Source organism: Gymnoscopelus braueri, assembly GCF_963280865.1.
Source record: "Gymnoscopelus braueri genome assembly, chromosome: 8".
Lineage (NCBI taxonomy): Eukaryota > Metazoa > Chordata > Actinopteri > Myctophiformes > Myctophidae > Gymnoscopelus > Gymnoscopelus braueri.
Window position 1 is genome coordinate 1,841,291 of NC_137609.1, and position 14,739 is coordinate 1,856,029.

The window sequence follows — 14,739 nt, forward strand, 5'->3', positions numbered from 1 at the left end:
TTTATCAGACACGCCCCCTTCCTATACAAACCCATTATAACTTCAAACTCAATTTTTAACATGTTAGATTCATCAAAAACACCCGTCCTTGGTTCTGCTGACTCACCCTGCCCTCCTAATACGTGAGGGGGCCGTGTTTTTTCGATAACTTTTTTCATTTATTTTATAATTCTTTTTAATGTATTTAATGTTTTACATTTTCCAAAAAAAATATTAAAAATAAATGAAAAAAGTTATTGGAAAAACACGGCCCCTCGCGTATTAGGAGGGCAGGGTGAGTCACCAGAACCAAGGACGGGTGTTTTTGACGAATCTAACATGTTAAAAATTGAGTTTGAAGTTATAATGGGTTTGTATAGGAAGGGGGCGTGTCTGATAAAATGAATATCAAATATCTAAATACTGAATCAAGCAACTTGAAAACGGTCTGGGGGGCTCACAAAAGCCTGAGTAGACGATAAAATGACCAAAAGTTTTTTTGAAAGTGAAATATCCCTTTAAGTACTGTACTTAAGTTACATTGTTGAGTATCTACTTTACTCGAGCTCGGCGGTCCACTTGCTAAGGAACGGGACAGTTAGGAGGGAATCGTTGAGGAACCAAAATGATTAAACCAAACCTATTAGGATCCATTGACTTAAACGTAAACATTTTGATTCCAGTTACAGTACAGTGCTTACAGGTGTTCCATGGTGTCCACTGATTGCATGCAGTCTGACTGGATGCCGTTCTGCGATTGGACAGTGGTTTCCGAGTCGGCCGGGATTGGATCCCACAGGTGAAGGTTCCGCCTCCACAGCCTCACCTGCATGTCCCAGCTCCGCCTACTGTACTTCCTGTACTTATTAGGAGTGGAGGGGTGGAGCTTAGGGTCCCTCATGTGTCTAGAGAGAGAGGAAGTACTTATTAGGAGTGGAGGGGTGGAGCTTAGGGTCCCTCATGTGTCGAGCGAGAGAGAGGAAGTACTTATTAGGAGTGGTGGGGTGGAGCTTAGGGTCCCTCATGTGTCTAGAGAGAGAAAGATCTTATTAGGAGTGGAGGGGTGGAGCTTAGGGTCCCTCATGTGTCTAGAGAGAGAGGAAGTACTTATTAGGAGTGGAGGGGTGGAGCTTAGGGTCCCTCATGTGTCGAGAGAGAAAGTACTTATTAGGAGTGGTGGGGTGGAGCTTAGGGTCCCTCATGTGTCTAGAGAGAGAAAGAACTTATTAGGAGTGGAGGGGTGGAGCTTAGTGTCCCTCATGTGTCTAGAGAGAGAGGAAGTACTTATTAGGAGTGGAGGGGTGGAGCTTAGAGACCCTCATGTGTCTAGAGAGAGGAAGTACTTATTAGGAGTGGAGGGGTGGAGCTTAGGGTCCCTCATGTGTCTAGAGAGGGAGGAAGTACTTATCAGGAGTGGAGGGGTGGAGCTTATGGTCCCTCATGTGCCTAGAGAGAGAGACAAACCAATAGAAGGACAATACTGATTTCACTACTGTACTTAAATGTATTTGTTTATTTCCAGGACAAATGTCAATCCGTAAAGTCCCACATACAAATACATCACAGTGACAACATGACAAATAGAGAAAATACAACATGCAACTACCTACAAATTAAAAATACCATACCTAATTACAGCCCAACTAACAACACAAATACCTACTGTAATAGTCTAATACCTAAACTATATCATATCAAAGCTCATATAAAACATGCATCAATTGTTGCATGTTTGAGACATGTTTAACCATCGTTTTAAAAGTACACAAGGTGAGGCTTTCCCTAAGGGGGGCGCATTTTACAATTTTCGGAGATCACCCTCTCACCGCAGTGGTTTGAAAACTACAACATGACATCACTGAGGCGCGGTGATAAGCGACTCACCGCTCACCTCAACACATCTCTGTTTTTACTAACCGAAATCACCGGACTATGAGCGCCTAGTATCCAAACCACTGTTTCGGTGGTCACAAACGGTGAGAGGGTGACCACCTCATTTGGTAGCATGCAGGGGCCTTTAGAGCATACATGGGCAACTGGCGGCCACATGCGGCCCTCACCTTCACTTAATGCGGCCCGCAGGTTTATATCAGAATACTGATATAGTATTGATTTCAGCTGTTACAATTCCAAACATGCAATCATCACCCACTTTAATTACTTCAGTCTATATTATTAGTTTAATGACTTTTGTATGTCCAATGTATTTGTGTTTAAGTTCATAAAGTTAACTTAAGTATAACTAAATGCATTTTAAATTAAATAAAAATTTAACTTTTCAGGATTCCAATAAAAAAAAATGCCAAAAAATAATTCAGGATTCCAATGCCAAAAGTAGCAAAAATAGCAGATCTACAAGCTCAAAACACATCGTGACGCGTTTTTAGCTTGTAGATCTGCTATTTTTGCTACTTTTGTGTAACATAGTAGAATGAAGAAGTACAGCATTAATTTACGAAACAAGTTAAAACATGGAGATAAGAGGTTTCTGCCCGACAGCAACAATATGCAATGTGGGCATGTGGCCCTCTGGAGTGTGTGTGGAAATATAGTGGCTCTCTCCATCATCAAAGTTGCATCACCCCTGCCTTAGAGTGACATGGGAGGCTATTCCATCGTAGGCTTCCCTTGATGGATAGGACATTCTGTCCTAAAGGGTTCTGCATACGATGGACCTCACAGCCCCCTCTGGTGTCTGACCTAGTGCCACGTCCAGTGTCTCTCTTCCTGTGGCTACGGTCACACACTGGAGGAGGAGCCAGTCCTTGTAGACACAAGCAGAGACTTTTAAAAGCCTTCAAATGATCAAAACTTAAAAAAGGTGATACTTCTCCAAAATGATACAGTGATGGTATGAGTTTGGTTTCTTGTCTAAGACTCTTGAAAAGGTGTTCAATTGGACTGTGGCACCAGCAAACGACCAGTTTGTGAAACAATATTCAATGTGCGATGCAGTGGAGATATGTTTTTTGCAGCACTAATAGTACAAGCATCAATACCATTAGTATCAATACTAGAATGAATAGCATTAGTAGTAATATTAGCATCAGTTGTAGTATTAAAGGTAGGATACGTGATATTTTTTGGTTAAAACAAAAAGTTTTATTAAAAGTTTAAACACTATATTTTGATAGTAATCATGGCTAGAGTGTTTGTTCAGTAACAGGGGTCTCCCCGTCTCTCCAGCTCTTTAATAAACAGAAAATACATTTTCAGGTGGGTGACAAATCTCAGCCAATCAGGAGAGAGTACCCATTTATCAGTTCCAATTTTGTCTGCTCATTTCTTAGTGTCACTACTTCCAATTTCACTTGTTTAATCTGTATCCTGTCTGAGTTCTCTATCCTGATTGGATAAAATTGGTATCCCGACCTGAAAATGCATTTTCTGTTTAATAAAGAGCTGGAGAGACGTGGAGACTCCCGTTACTGAACAAAGCAGAATATAGAGCTGTTTGAAACTTAATCTAACCAAAGAAAATCACTTGCCCTACCTTTAATATCAATAGAATAATTGTATTTGCGAACGCAGCGGAGCGCCTCCGCGCAAGTGGAGCTTACTATGACACCGTGCTCAGCTTGTGTGTCTCTCTGCGTCTCTGTGTGCAGTATTGTGTGCACTGCCTGTGTGCAGCCAAGTAAATGTCCAATATAGACGTACCATACATCAAATGAAAGGTCTTTGAAAACTGAACACACCTGTCAAGGTTGCGTTTAAGCCCGCCCCTTCCCCCGGAAGCCACGCCCCGGAGAAGGCTCCTAAAAACTCCAGATTGAAACCCCATGTTAAATGAAAAGTGCCCGAATCGCTCCAAAACTTTTTTTACCCCCCTAAGTGGGGGTCTACGAACAAATACTTCGGGCTCGGATTTTGGCTCCGCCCCCCGGAAGTGGGTGAAACAGGCACTTCAAACCATAGATATTAGAAACCTAGATACCTCATTGGCCTCTGCAGTTCATTGGGGCGACTTGTATCGCAATACACGGCGGCTCTTCCGTCTTCCGCAGGGAACCTGTCACTCAAAGGGACTACTGGCCAATCACAGCGCTCACAGTGCGTTGACTACTGGCCAATCACAGTGCGTCTTTTCCGGGACTTGTCAGTGCAATGGTTCTCAACCAGTGGTCCGGGAACCACCAGTGGTCCTTGAGGGGGTTCCAGGTGGTACCCAGCTAAATGATGGAGAGTTGATAACCAAATGGACCCTTATAGATCTTTAAATCTTGAGTATAACATTTCACACTGTCAAGAGTCAAATTGTTAAACATCTGAATTACTTACTAAACAAGTACACAATTAGAGAACGTAAACAATTGTTATTTTGACAACATCTTATCGAACGATAACATATTCTACGTTTTGGGTGTGAGAGGCTAAAGCTTATCAAACGGTGTTCCGTGACTCAAATGCTGAATAAATAATGGACCTTGATATGAAAAAGGACCATGTCTCTTATTTGAATTTCACAAATAGAGTGTGGAGTTTGCCAAGTTCCAACTAACTAGATGCTGCGCACAGCTGCTGCCTCTCAAAGGGTTAAGAGCTGGGTTACAAAAAGACCCGCCCCCACCTGCCTCCGATTGGCCTACCGAACTTCCGCTACTGTGACGCATACGACAGCCCTGCGGAAGCAGGAAGCGCGCCCGAGATACAGACGCTTCAGAGCCGAATGAGGCGTCTACCTTTATATGTCTATGCTTCAAACATTTTGTTGAATTGTTCAAAAACATTAAAAGTTTTTTTTTGTGAATTTGTATTTTTCTAAGATGCTCCTCTTAACGCAGATTTTTTTTGTATTTTTTATATATTTTTTTATAGGTTACTTTTTATTTAAAAAAAAAAATTCATCATATTTTTTTGGCGTTCGCGCATCTTACTTGTAGTAGTACTACTAGACTAGTAGTAGTAGTCTTACTTGGGTACTTGCAGTACATAGTTGTGGTATCCTGCAGTGTTCTTTCCATACTGGATCTGTTTCTGTCTGCGCTTCAGAACGGCACCGTTGGTCTCAGCGTTGGAAGAGAACCAGCGACCCGGAGACCTAACACACATGACATAAAAGCAAACGTTATGTCAATAAGAAATATACGTTTGATTAATCAAATTATATCTTAATCACCCAAAATCCACATCTGATCCACTCGTCATTAGCCTGACGATCCTTATTAGCTTGAAGATCGGTGGTACAACTTTACAGGGAGAACAATATCTCCACACACACACACACACACACAATTTTACCGGACAGTTTCACAGACACATTCAGCATGAATTGTAACATTATACCTGTAGGCTGATCAATGGACTTGATTAGCATTTTAATCTGACCTTTTGATAGAGTCCACATCTTCTGTTCCCACGGCAACACTGCTGGTGGATACTTTGAGAATACAACGCTCTAGGATGGATGACCTGCACACACGCACACACACTTTAATTTATTTATGTCCACATAAGAGATACAATACAAGGACACAAATATTTACACAGTGCCGTAAAAATGTACAGTCAGCAAATCTTGGACAAGTATTCAAACAGCCCTCAGGGGTACAAGTAACAGCGTCTTCGCCATATTTGGGGGCTAAGAATTATACATTAGAAGAGAGTTTTGCAAGCCGTTTAGATGTTTTTTGGCAGTTGTTGGAAGCCTCTTACAACCAATATATGTACATGTCCTACTAGGCTGCCAAAGATGAACACAAGTAGATTGCACCTATAGCCTAGCTCTGTGATGGTATGGAGGAGGTGGTATTTAATGACTTTGGTCATAAAAGCTTCCTCTAAGCTAGAGTGAAAGCTACAGGCCACTGCAAGAATGGAATTGATTTGGAGCCTTCATTGATACCACACTCACAAAATATTCAGGAGTGCGTGCCTTGGTTTAGTGGCAGAGTGCCACTAAACCAAGTTTGAAGCCGATTCACACACACACACACACACACACACACACACACACACACACACAGGTGTACCTGTGAGGTTTGCTGTCGCTGCCTCCTCTTTCTCCGCTCACAATGCTGCGACTGGGAGACGCATTACTGTGACATACAATATAGATCATTACTGTGACATACAATATAGATCATTACTGTGACATACAATATAGATCATTACTGTGACATACAATATAGATCATTACTGTGACATACAATATAGATCATTACTGTGACATACAATATAGATCATTACTGTCACATACAATATAGATCATTACTGTCACATACAATATAGATCATTACTGTGACATACAATATAGATCATTACTGTCACATACAATATAGATCATTGCTGTGACAATATATAGCCTACAATATAAATCACTGTTTCCCAAACCAATCATGTGACCAATTTTCACAACTTTTCATCAATTAAAAACAATTACAAAGTATTTCATACATACAATGACAGAGTCCAAACACGCTCAACTCAGATTTGGCTCAAACAAGGGGTTAAATTTGTTCTCCTGCTATGCCACAACAATGTGGAACGCCCTACCAACAGTCGTAAAAGAGTGTGAATCCCTACTGTCCTTCAAAACCACTCTAAAAGAGCACTTACAGGTGGCTGCAATTCGAAACTGGCCCCTGTAAAAGTCAAAGCCTAGGTCTAGTCAAAGCTAGCCTAGTCAAATTAGTTAATAAAACGTCACAATCATTTTAACCCTTTATCCATATCTTATACTTTGGCTATTCAAAAATAGCAGATCTACAAGCTCATGTGCCGCACTATGAGCTTGTAGATCTGCTATTTCTGAATTTGTGCAAATCTTATGTTTTTTTAAACATTTGTAACTCAAATCTTTGCTTCTGGGGGGTCCCTGGAAAAACATATTTTTATCATTTTGGGTCCCTGTACCTCACTATGAGAACCACAACAATAATATGTATGCAATACTGTATGTATAATTGTCTCCGCCAGGCCGAAAGGCATGGCGAGAGAGTATATTTTGCACCCTGTCCGTCCGTGTGTCCGTGACCAGCTAATCTCCCACACCGTTGGCCTGGTCGCTGCGAAACTGTGCACAAACACTCCCTCATGCCAATTCAGAACCCATGTTTCACATGGGCATGTTATAGCGCCACCTGCAGGCCGATTTGTGCAAAACCCATTTTTTTATATTACTCCTACAGATGTTATCCAAACGTCATGCAAATCGGTACACAGTATCTCTGTAGTCATAAATCAACCCAGATCTGTTCAATTTTCCAGATTCCATCCTCATTGGCTACGGTTGGCTTCCAAAGTTTGCAGAATTGGTCTGTTTTGAGAAAAATGCCTCATATCATTGACGCAGCATGCCATCACACGCACATTCCCACTAGGCCGAGGAGGAAATTACTGTCACATACAATATAGATCATTACTGTGACATACAATATAGATCATTACTGTCACATACAATATAGATCATTGCTGTGACAATATATAGCCTACAATATAAATCACTGTTTCCCAAACCAATCATGTGACCAATTTTCACAACTTTTCATCAATTAAAAACAATTACAAAGTATTTCATACAATGACAGAGTCCAAACACGCTCAACTCAGATTTGGCTCAAACAAGGGGTTAAATTTGTTCTCCTGCTATGCCACAACAATGTGGAACGCCCTACCAACAGTCGTAAAAGAGTGTGAATCCCTACTGTCCTTCAAAACCACTCTAAAAGAGCACTTACAGGTGGCTGCAATTCGAAACTGGCCCCTGTAAAAGTCAAAGCCTAGGTCTAGTCAAAGCTAGCCTAGTCAAATTAGTTAATAAAACGTCACAATCATTTTAACCCTTTATCCATATCTTATACTTTGGCTATTCAAAAATAGCAGATCTACAAGCTCATGTGCCGCACTATGAGCTTGTAGATCTGCTATTTCTGAATTTGTGCAAATCTTATGTTTTTTTAAACATTTGTAACTCAAATCTTTGCTTCTGGGGGGTCCCTGGAAAAACATATTTTTATCATTTTGGGTCCCTGTACCTCACTATGAGAACCACAACAATAATATGTATGCAATACTGTATGTATAATTGTCTCCGCCAGGCCGAAAGGCATGGCGAGAGAGTATATTTTGCACCCTGTCCGTCCGTGTGTCCGTGACCAGCTAATCTCCCACACCGTTGGCCTGGTCGCTGCGAAACTGTGCACAAACACTCCCTCATGCCAATTCAGAACCCATGTTTCACATGGGCATGTTATAGCGCCACCTGCAGGCCGATTTGTGCAAAACCCATTTTTTTATATTACTCCTACAGATGTTATCCAAACGTCATGCAAATCGGTACACAGTATCTCTGTAGTCATAAATCAACCCAGATCTGTTCAATTTTCCAGATTCCATCCTCATTGGCTACGGTTGGCTTCCAAAGTTTGCAGAATTGGTCTGTTTTGAGAAAAATGCCTCATATCATTGACGCAGCATGCCATCACACGCACATTCCCACTAGGCCGAGGAGGAAATTACTGTCACATACAATATAGATCATTACTGTGACATACAATATAGATCATTACTGTCACATACAATATAGATCATTGCTGTGACAATATATAGCCTACAATATAAATCACTGTTTCCCAAACCAATCATGTGACCAATTTTCACAACTTTTCATCAATTAAAAACAATTACAAAGTATTTCATACATACAATGACAGAGTCCAAACACGCTCAACTCAGATTTGGCTCAAACAAGGGGTTACATTTGTTCTCCTGCTATGCCACAACAATGTGGAACGCCCTACCAACAGTCGTAAAAGAGTGTGAATCCCTACTGTCCTTCAAAACCACTCTAAAAGAGCACTTACAGGTGGCTGCAATTCGAAATTGGCCCCTGTAAAAGTCAAAGCCTAGGTCTAGTCAAAGCTAGCCTAGTCAAATTAGTTAATAAAGCGTCACAATCATTTTAACCCTTTATCCATATCTTATACTTTGGCTATTCAAAAATAGCAGATCTACTAGATCTGCTATTTCTGAATTTGTGCAAATCTTATGTTTTTTTAAACATTTGTAACTCAAATGTTTAAATGTTTTAATGACACACGCACATTCCCACTAGGCCGAGGAGGAAATGCCACCCTTTTCAGGTCTAATTTAGCAAAACAATTTTTTTTAACAAAATGCCTCAAATCATGAATGCAGTGTCCGATTGCCGTGAAAGGCCTAAGAAGAAATGGCACCCTTTCCACATTGGCCTATTATAGCGCCACCAGGAGGCCACAATAACCTACCTGACCTGGCGGAGACCTGTGCTCCGAGGAGCACTTTTTCTAGTTGTGTTCATCAAAAATGATAATGAAGACCAAAATTATATATATATTCTTTTAAATATATAGGAATCGTTAAGGAACCGGACCGTTAAATTCCAGAGGTCAGCATCAGGCACGTGCACACATATACATCAAAGGGGGCCTTGAGCCCCTGCTCTTTTACCCATCTGTTTAAAAAGTGCCCTCTCCAGACCATGAATGCAGCATTTACTATGGCGAAAGAAATGCAAATGCCTTGAATGCATTTTATGTTGACAGATTCGCTCCATGTGTAGAAAATGTAATCCATGCCGTACGCCACATCTCAGGTAAAGGCTTGATTATGCTTTGAGCCGAGTGCGGTGTCACGCTCCAAACATAGCCGATCTACCAGCTCACAATGCGTGAGCTGGTAGATCGACAATTTTTTGCCTAAAGTGCCCTTTTAGAAATGTCAGCCCCTCAGCATCTACTCTGCAGTGTGTGTGTGTGTGTGTGTGTGTGTGTGTGTGTGTGTGTGTGTGTGTGTGTGTGTGTGTGTGTGTGTGTGTGTGTGTGTGTGTGTGTGTGTGTTGCAGTGTTAATTTTTATTTTTTTTAATCCCACGATTTTGTAACCCTATTTGTTTACACCCAGTGCCAATTGTCTATGTAATCCTGGGCACTACCTTCCCTCTGCCAACCTAGGGAGGCCAGGGCCGAGCTCATGCCTCCTTCAATGCATGAGAGCCAACTGACCTTCTTGTCACCTGACAGGGGAGAGTTTCCCTGGTTGGACGTAGCGCGTGGAAGGAACACGTTATTCCAACCAGTTCCCTTCCCCTCCATCAGGCGCCCCAGCTGGCCAGGCAGGCAGTATAGTGACCAGGATTACTACATGTTTTTGTGAGGGTACCTACCCTAGGAGACACAGGGAGAACATGCAAACTCCACACAGAAAGGCCCTTTCGCCAACCCCACCTAGGGTATGGGCACTGATGACGCGGAGGAGAGAACACGCCCCCAGCGCCCACAGCGTCCCCTGCGGGAATCGAACCCAGGACCTTCTAGCTGTGAGGCGACAGCGCTACCGACCGCGACACCGTGCCCCCCGTAATTTCATTAATTTAATTAATTACCTAAAAAAACGCTATGTTGACTAAAACTAAGACAAATAAAAACTAGACAAATTTGATGGAGGGGACTAGTGGAAAAGTGATCCAGTAGAACTAAAAGACAATTCCTTTTATGTTTGGTTGCGCTCCGGTGTTGCGCTCTGAAAGTAGCAGATCTACAAGCTCATAACGTGTCACGCTGTGATGCGTTGTGAGCTTGTGGATGGACTATTTTCAGCATGCAACCAAGTGTAAAATCAGGCATTACGACGCCATCAAGGCCCGCCAAAATGCATTTTTGTAGACAAAATAAAATGTAGATTTAGTCCAGTGGTTCTCAACCTGTGAGTCCCCATGATTTTTGGGGGGGTCCCCAGATTACAGTAAAGTGACAATTTAAGGACTTTTAATACCTAAAGAAAATACATAAAAAATACCATTACTGCATTAAAAGTCAACAAACTAGGCTATACTATAAAAACTGGTCAAACCTTGGCCAAATTGTCAAATAATATAAGAAAGAGGCAAGAATTGTGAAAATAGCTGATCTACAAGCTCACAACGCCTCGCAACGTGAGGCGTTGTGAGCTTGTAGATCTGCTATTTTCACAATAGTGATCTATTCAAAATGCTCATCAGGGAGGGGGGTCCCCAGTTCAAATATGATTATTTTGGGGGGTCGTGGCCTCAAAAGGTTGAGAACCACTGATCTAAAATCGACTAAAATCTTACGAAATGAATTTGTATTCAAAGGACAATGACTAAAACACTTTGGTGAACTTTCCAGTGAGTTCCATCCATACCTGACCAGGCTGTCGTAGACGAAGCTGCAGCCAGGGAGGAGCCATGGTTCTGGGCTGAAGCAGGACGACGGCTCCCTGGACGACACGCTCAGCTGGAGGTCCGGCACGGTGTTCCACAGCGCCGGAGACCAGCTTCTAGCACACACGCACCCACCAGTACTGAAACACACACTGTGACACACACACACACACACACACACACACACACACACACCAACTTCAATACAACATTTCTGTTGAACAAGAGCTGAAACATAATCTGGGAATGGTCTGCTTGTATGAGCCCATACAACAAGTGAGCCCGGCGTTTTCACTCAAATGGATATGAAATATCAACTGTCTGTGAAAAAGTTAAAACATTTAATTCATACAAAGAGTAAGAAAATGTATATATATTTTTTCCAAACAGACATTATGAAATATTAACTCAATTTCATAAACGACACAGAGTCACATACCTGATAGAATCGTCAGGCTGATTTTGAGTATTTTTGGAACACAGTTCTTATATGACGCGATCTAAGATGACCCTATCGTCTCTGTCACGTGGAAACCTCATACGTTCAAAACTGTTGCTTTTCAGGATTCTAATTCAACAATAGCAAAACAGATCTACAAGCTCAAAACGAGTCGCTTTGCGCCCCCCGTTTTGAGCTTGTGGATTTGCAACTTTTAATGCGTTTTGTGTGACAATAATTTACGAAAAAACGCATCGAGTATTGGTTTCTGCCCAACAGCAACGATATGGCATTTTCAATAGAAAAATTACATCCGTGACCTATAGAGATGATGTGAAAAATACAATGGATGTTTGTTGGTGTCTGCAACAGTAAATACAAACCCTATTTATAGAGGAGCACAATGTGCTTATTATTATTAACACACAATTAAAAGATAACAAAGGGACGATCAATATTAAAACTGTTACAACAAGGGTTCTCAAACTTGTCCATGGTAAGGACCCCCCATAAAGAAGCCAAATGAATATAAAATATACTCATATTTGGTCCCGAGGCTTAGAAATGCCTTGTTAATTAACCGATCAAAGATATTAAATGAAAGAAATGTAGGACTGAAGAGGTTAATGTATGTTTTGTAATAATAATCAAAACCTACAAAGTAACTAGTACAAGTACCTCAAGTTTTTAAATAATTATAGTGGAGTAAAAGTACAATTTGCCTCTGAGATGTAGTGGAGTAGACTAGAGAACACACTCCCAGCTCCCCACCTTCCGTCTAAAATACACTTTTTGGCCAGAATATAAAATAATCCATTCAAATGTCATTCACTCCAGTGCGCCCCCTACGGATTTGGTCAATGGTATATTCTATTGACCAGTGGTGTAAAGTAAACTAAGTACATTTACTCAAGTACTGTACTTAAGTACAATGTTGAGGTGCTTTAACTTTACTGGAGTATTTCCGATTTTCTGTAGGCCTACTTTTACATCTCAGAGGCAAATATTGTACTTTTACTCCACTACAATTATTTGAAAACTTTAGTTAGTTACTTTTCAGATATAAATTATGATATTATTAAACAAATATAGACCACTTTAGCTCTATTTTATACATAGGCTAAATAGCCTATCTACAAGCTGCGACACGTTGTGGGCTTGTAGATCTGCTATTTTCAAATATTTTGGTACTTTTACTTTTGGTAGTTTAAGTACATTTTGATGCCAATATTTTTTAACTTTCACAGAAGTAATTTTTTTTATTCTAGACTTTCACTTGCAACAGAGTATTTCGATATTGCAGTATTGGTACTTTTAATTAAGAAATTGTAGTGCTTTTTCCACCACTGCTTTTTGGCCAGAATATAAATTAATCCATTCAAATGTCATTCACTCCAGTGCGCCCCCTATGGATTTGGTCAATGGTACATTCTATTGACAACACCTGTAGGGGGCGCAGTGGACTAACTAAATTAAACATTTCTCGGTCCGGTGGAACATTTTATTTCCAGGCCAAAAAGCAGTGGTAAAGTAACAAAGTACATTTACTCAACGCGACGCATTGAGAGCTTGTAGATCTGCCATTTTCAAACATTTTAGTACTTTTGGTACTTTAAGTACATTTTTATACCAATACTTTTACTCAAGTAAATGTTTAATTACGGACTTTTACTTGTAACAGAGTAGGCTACTTCTACATTGCAGTATTGGTACTTTAAGTTAAGTAAAACATTTGAGTACTTTTTCCACCACCGTAAAATACACACACAGCCTAACAGAGCAATGCAACCTACTAGGCTACACTTAGCCCTGGTCCAGTAACGCTCTGCCAGGCGCGCTGCTCTGCTCACAGACCGAAAATTACTCTGCCGTGCGAGGTCTCCGTCTTCAGTAAAAAATAATCAAAACCATTTCACTACTCACCGAAACAAAGGCAGTTTTGTATTGTTGAAAGTCTATTCTCCAGGGTGGGAAGCCTCTCAGCACCCCACCTTCTCTGTATAATGCTTTTTGGACAGAAGAATATGTCCGCCAGACGGAAATTATTGTATTTGCTCCACTGCGCCCTCTACAGATCTGGTCAATGGTAATGTATATTGACCAGATCTGTAGGGGGCGCAGTGGAACAAATAAAATAATGTTCCCATCCGGTGGAATATTAATACTGTCCAAAAAGTGTATTTTAGACGTGAGGTGGGGGGCTCCGATTGTTGCCACAAAGGAAAGTAGGCTTTTAAAATCTTAAAATCATCTTTGTTTTGGTGAATAGCGAAAGTGTATTCTTTATTTTTACTACAGACGAGAGGCTGCGCTGCCAGGGGTGTGCGGGCATGGCGGGGGAACGGCCGACAAGTAACACAGCGTTACGGCGAACTCCTTCTAACGCTATGTACCAGAGCTAAGGCTACACACTACACTGGCATTCAACTCTGAGAATGTTCTAAATGGAACCAAATTGACCTGTACGGGTCCATTTGGTTCCATTTTGTACACTCTCAGAGTTTCCAGGAGGTGATCAGAAGGTGGAGGATTGTGTGGGTAGACTATACAACTAACTACACACCTGGTGTTGAGCAGGGGGCTGATGTGGGGGTCCATGGTTTTAAAGGTGTTCAGTTTGAAAAGACAAACAGGGTGTGTGGCTGACCCACACACACCTTAAATCCACACCTGGGTGCAGGGGGGGGGGCGGGGCCAGCGTGATGGAGGTGCCTTCCAAGTTCCACGTGGACTGGGTGATCACTGGAGCATACCAGGACTCCCCCCCCCCCCCCAGGGGGGTCCTTGAGGGGGGTCCTCAGAAGGGATACAGGATAGGTGGGCACTTAGGGATATCTGGGCACCTCGATGTAAAATGTGGCTATTTTGTCCAAAATGTTTAAAAAATGTAATATTTGAAAAATGGTCTCAAGTAATGTAAAGTATGATACATAACAATAATAATAATAACAATAATAATAATAATAATAATAATAATAATAATAATAATAATAATAATAATAATAATAATAATAATAATAAGTAATGTAAAGAAAGTATACTTGATGTGAACATGCATGGTACATCATTATCAGACTTAATTTGATCAGGTTTTGTGCAATTGTAGAAATTAGACCTTAATTGTCGAATGTTTAAGCATGTTCTAATCATGTATACTTTAC

At 41.1% G+C, this 14,739-nt stretch overlaps 1 protein-coding gene across 1 annotated transcript; it reads right to left on the minus strand.

The window, feature by feature from the left end:
* Positions 1-676: 676 nt before the first annotated feature.
* On the minus strand, positions 677-14,176 carry LOC308090094 (oocyte-specific histone RNA stem-loop-binding protein 2-like; the record flags this gene model as incomplete). The annotated part of the gene is made up of 6 exons (XM_080435122.1): positions 677-884; positions 4,895-5,020; positions 5,308-5,391; positions 5,952-6,002; positions 11,121-11,255; positions 14,142-14,176. The coding sequence occupies 6 exons, from the start codon at positions 14,174-14,176 to the stop codon at positions 677-679; spliced, it is 639 nt and encodes a 212-aa protein (XP_080291248.1).
* Positions 14,177-14,739: the final 563 nt, after the last annotated feature.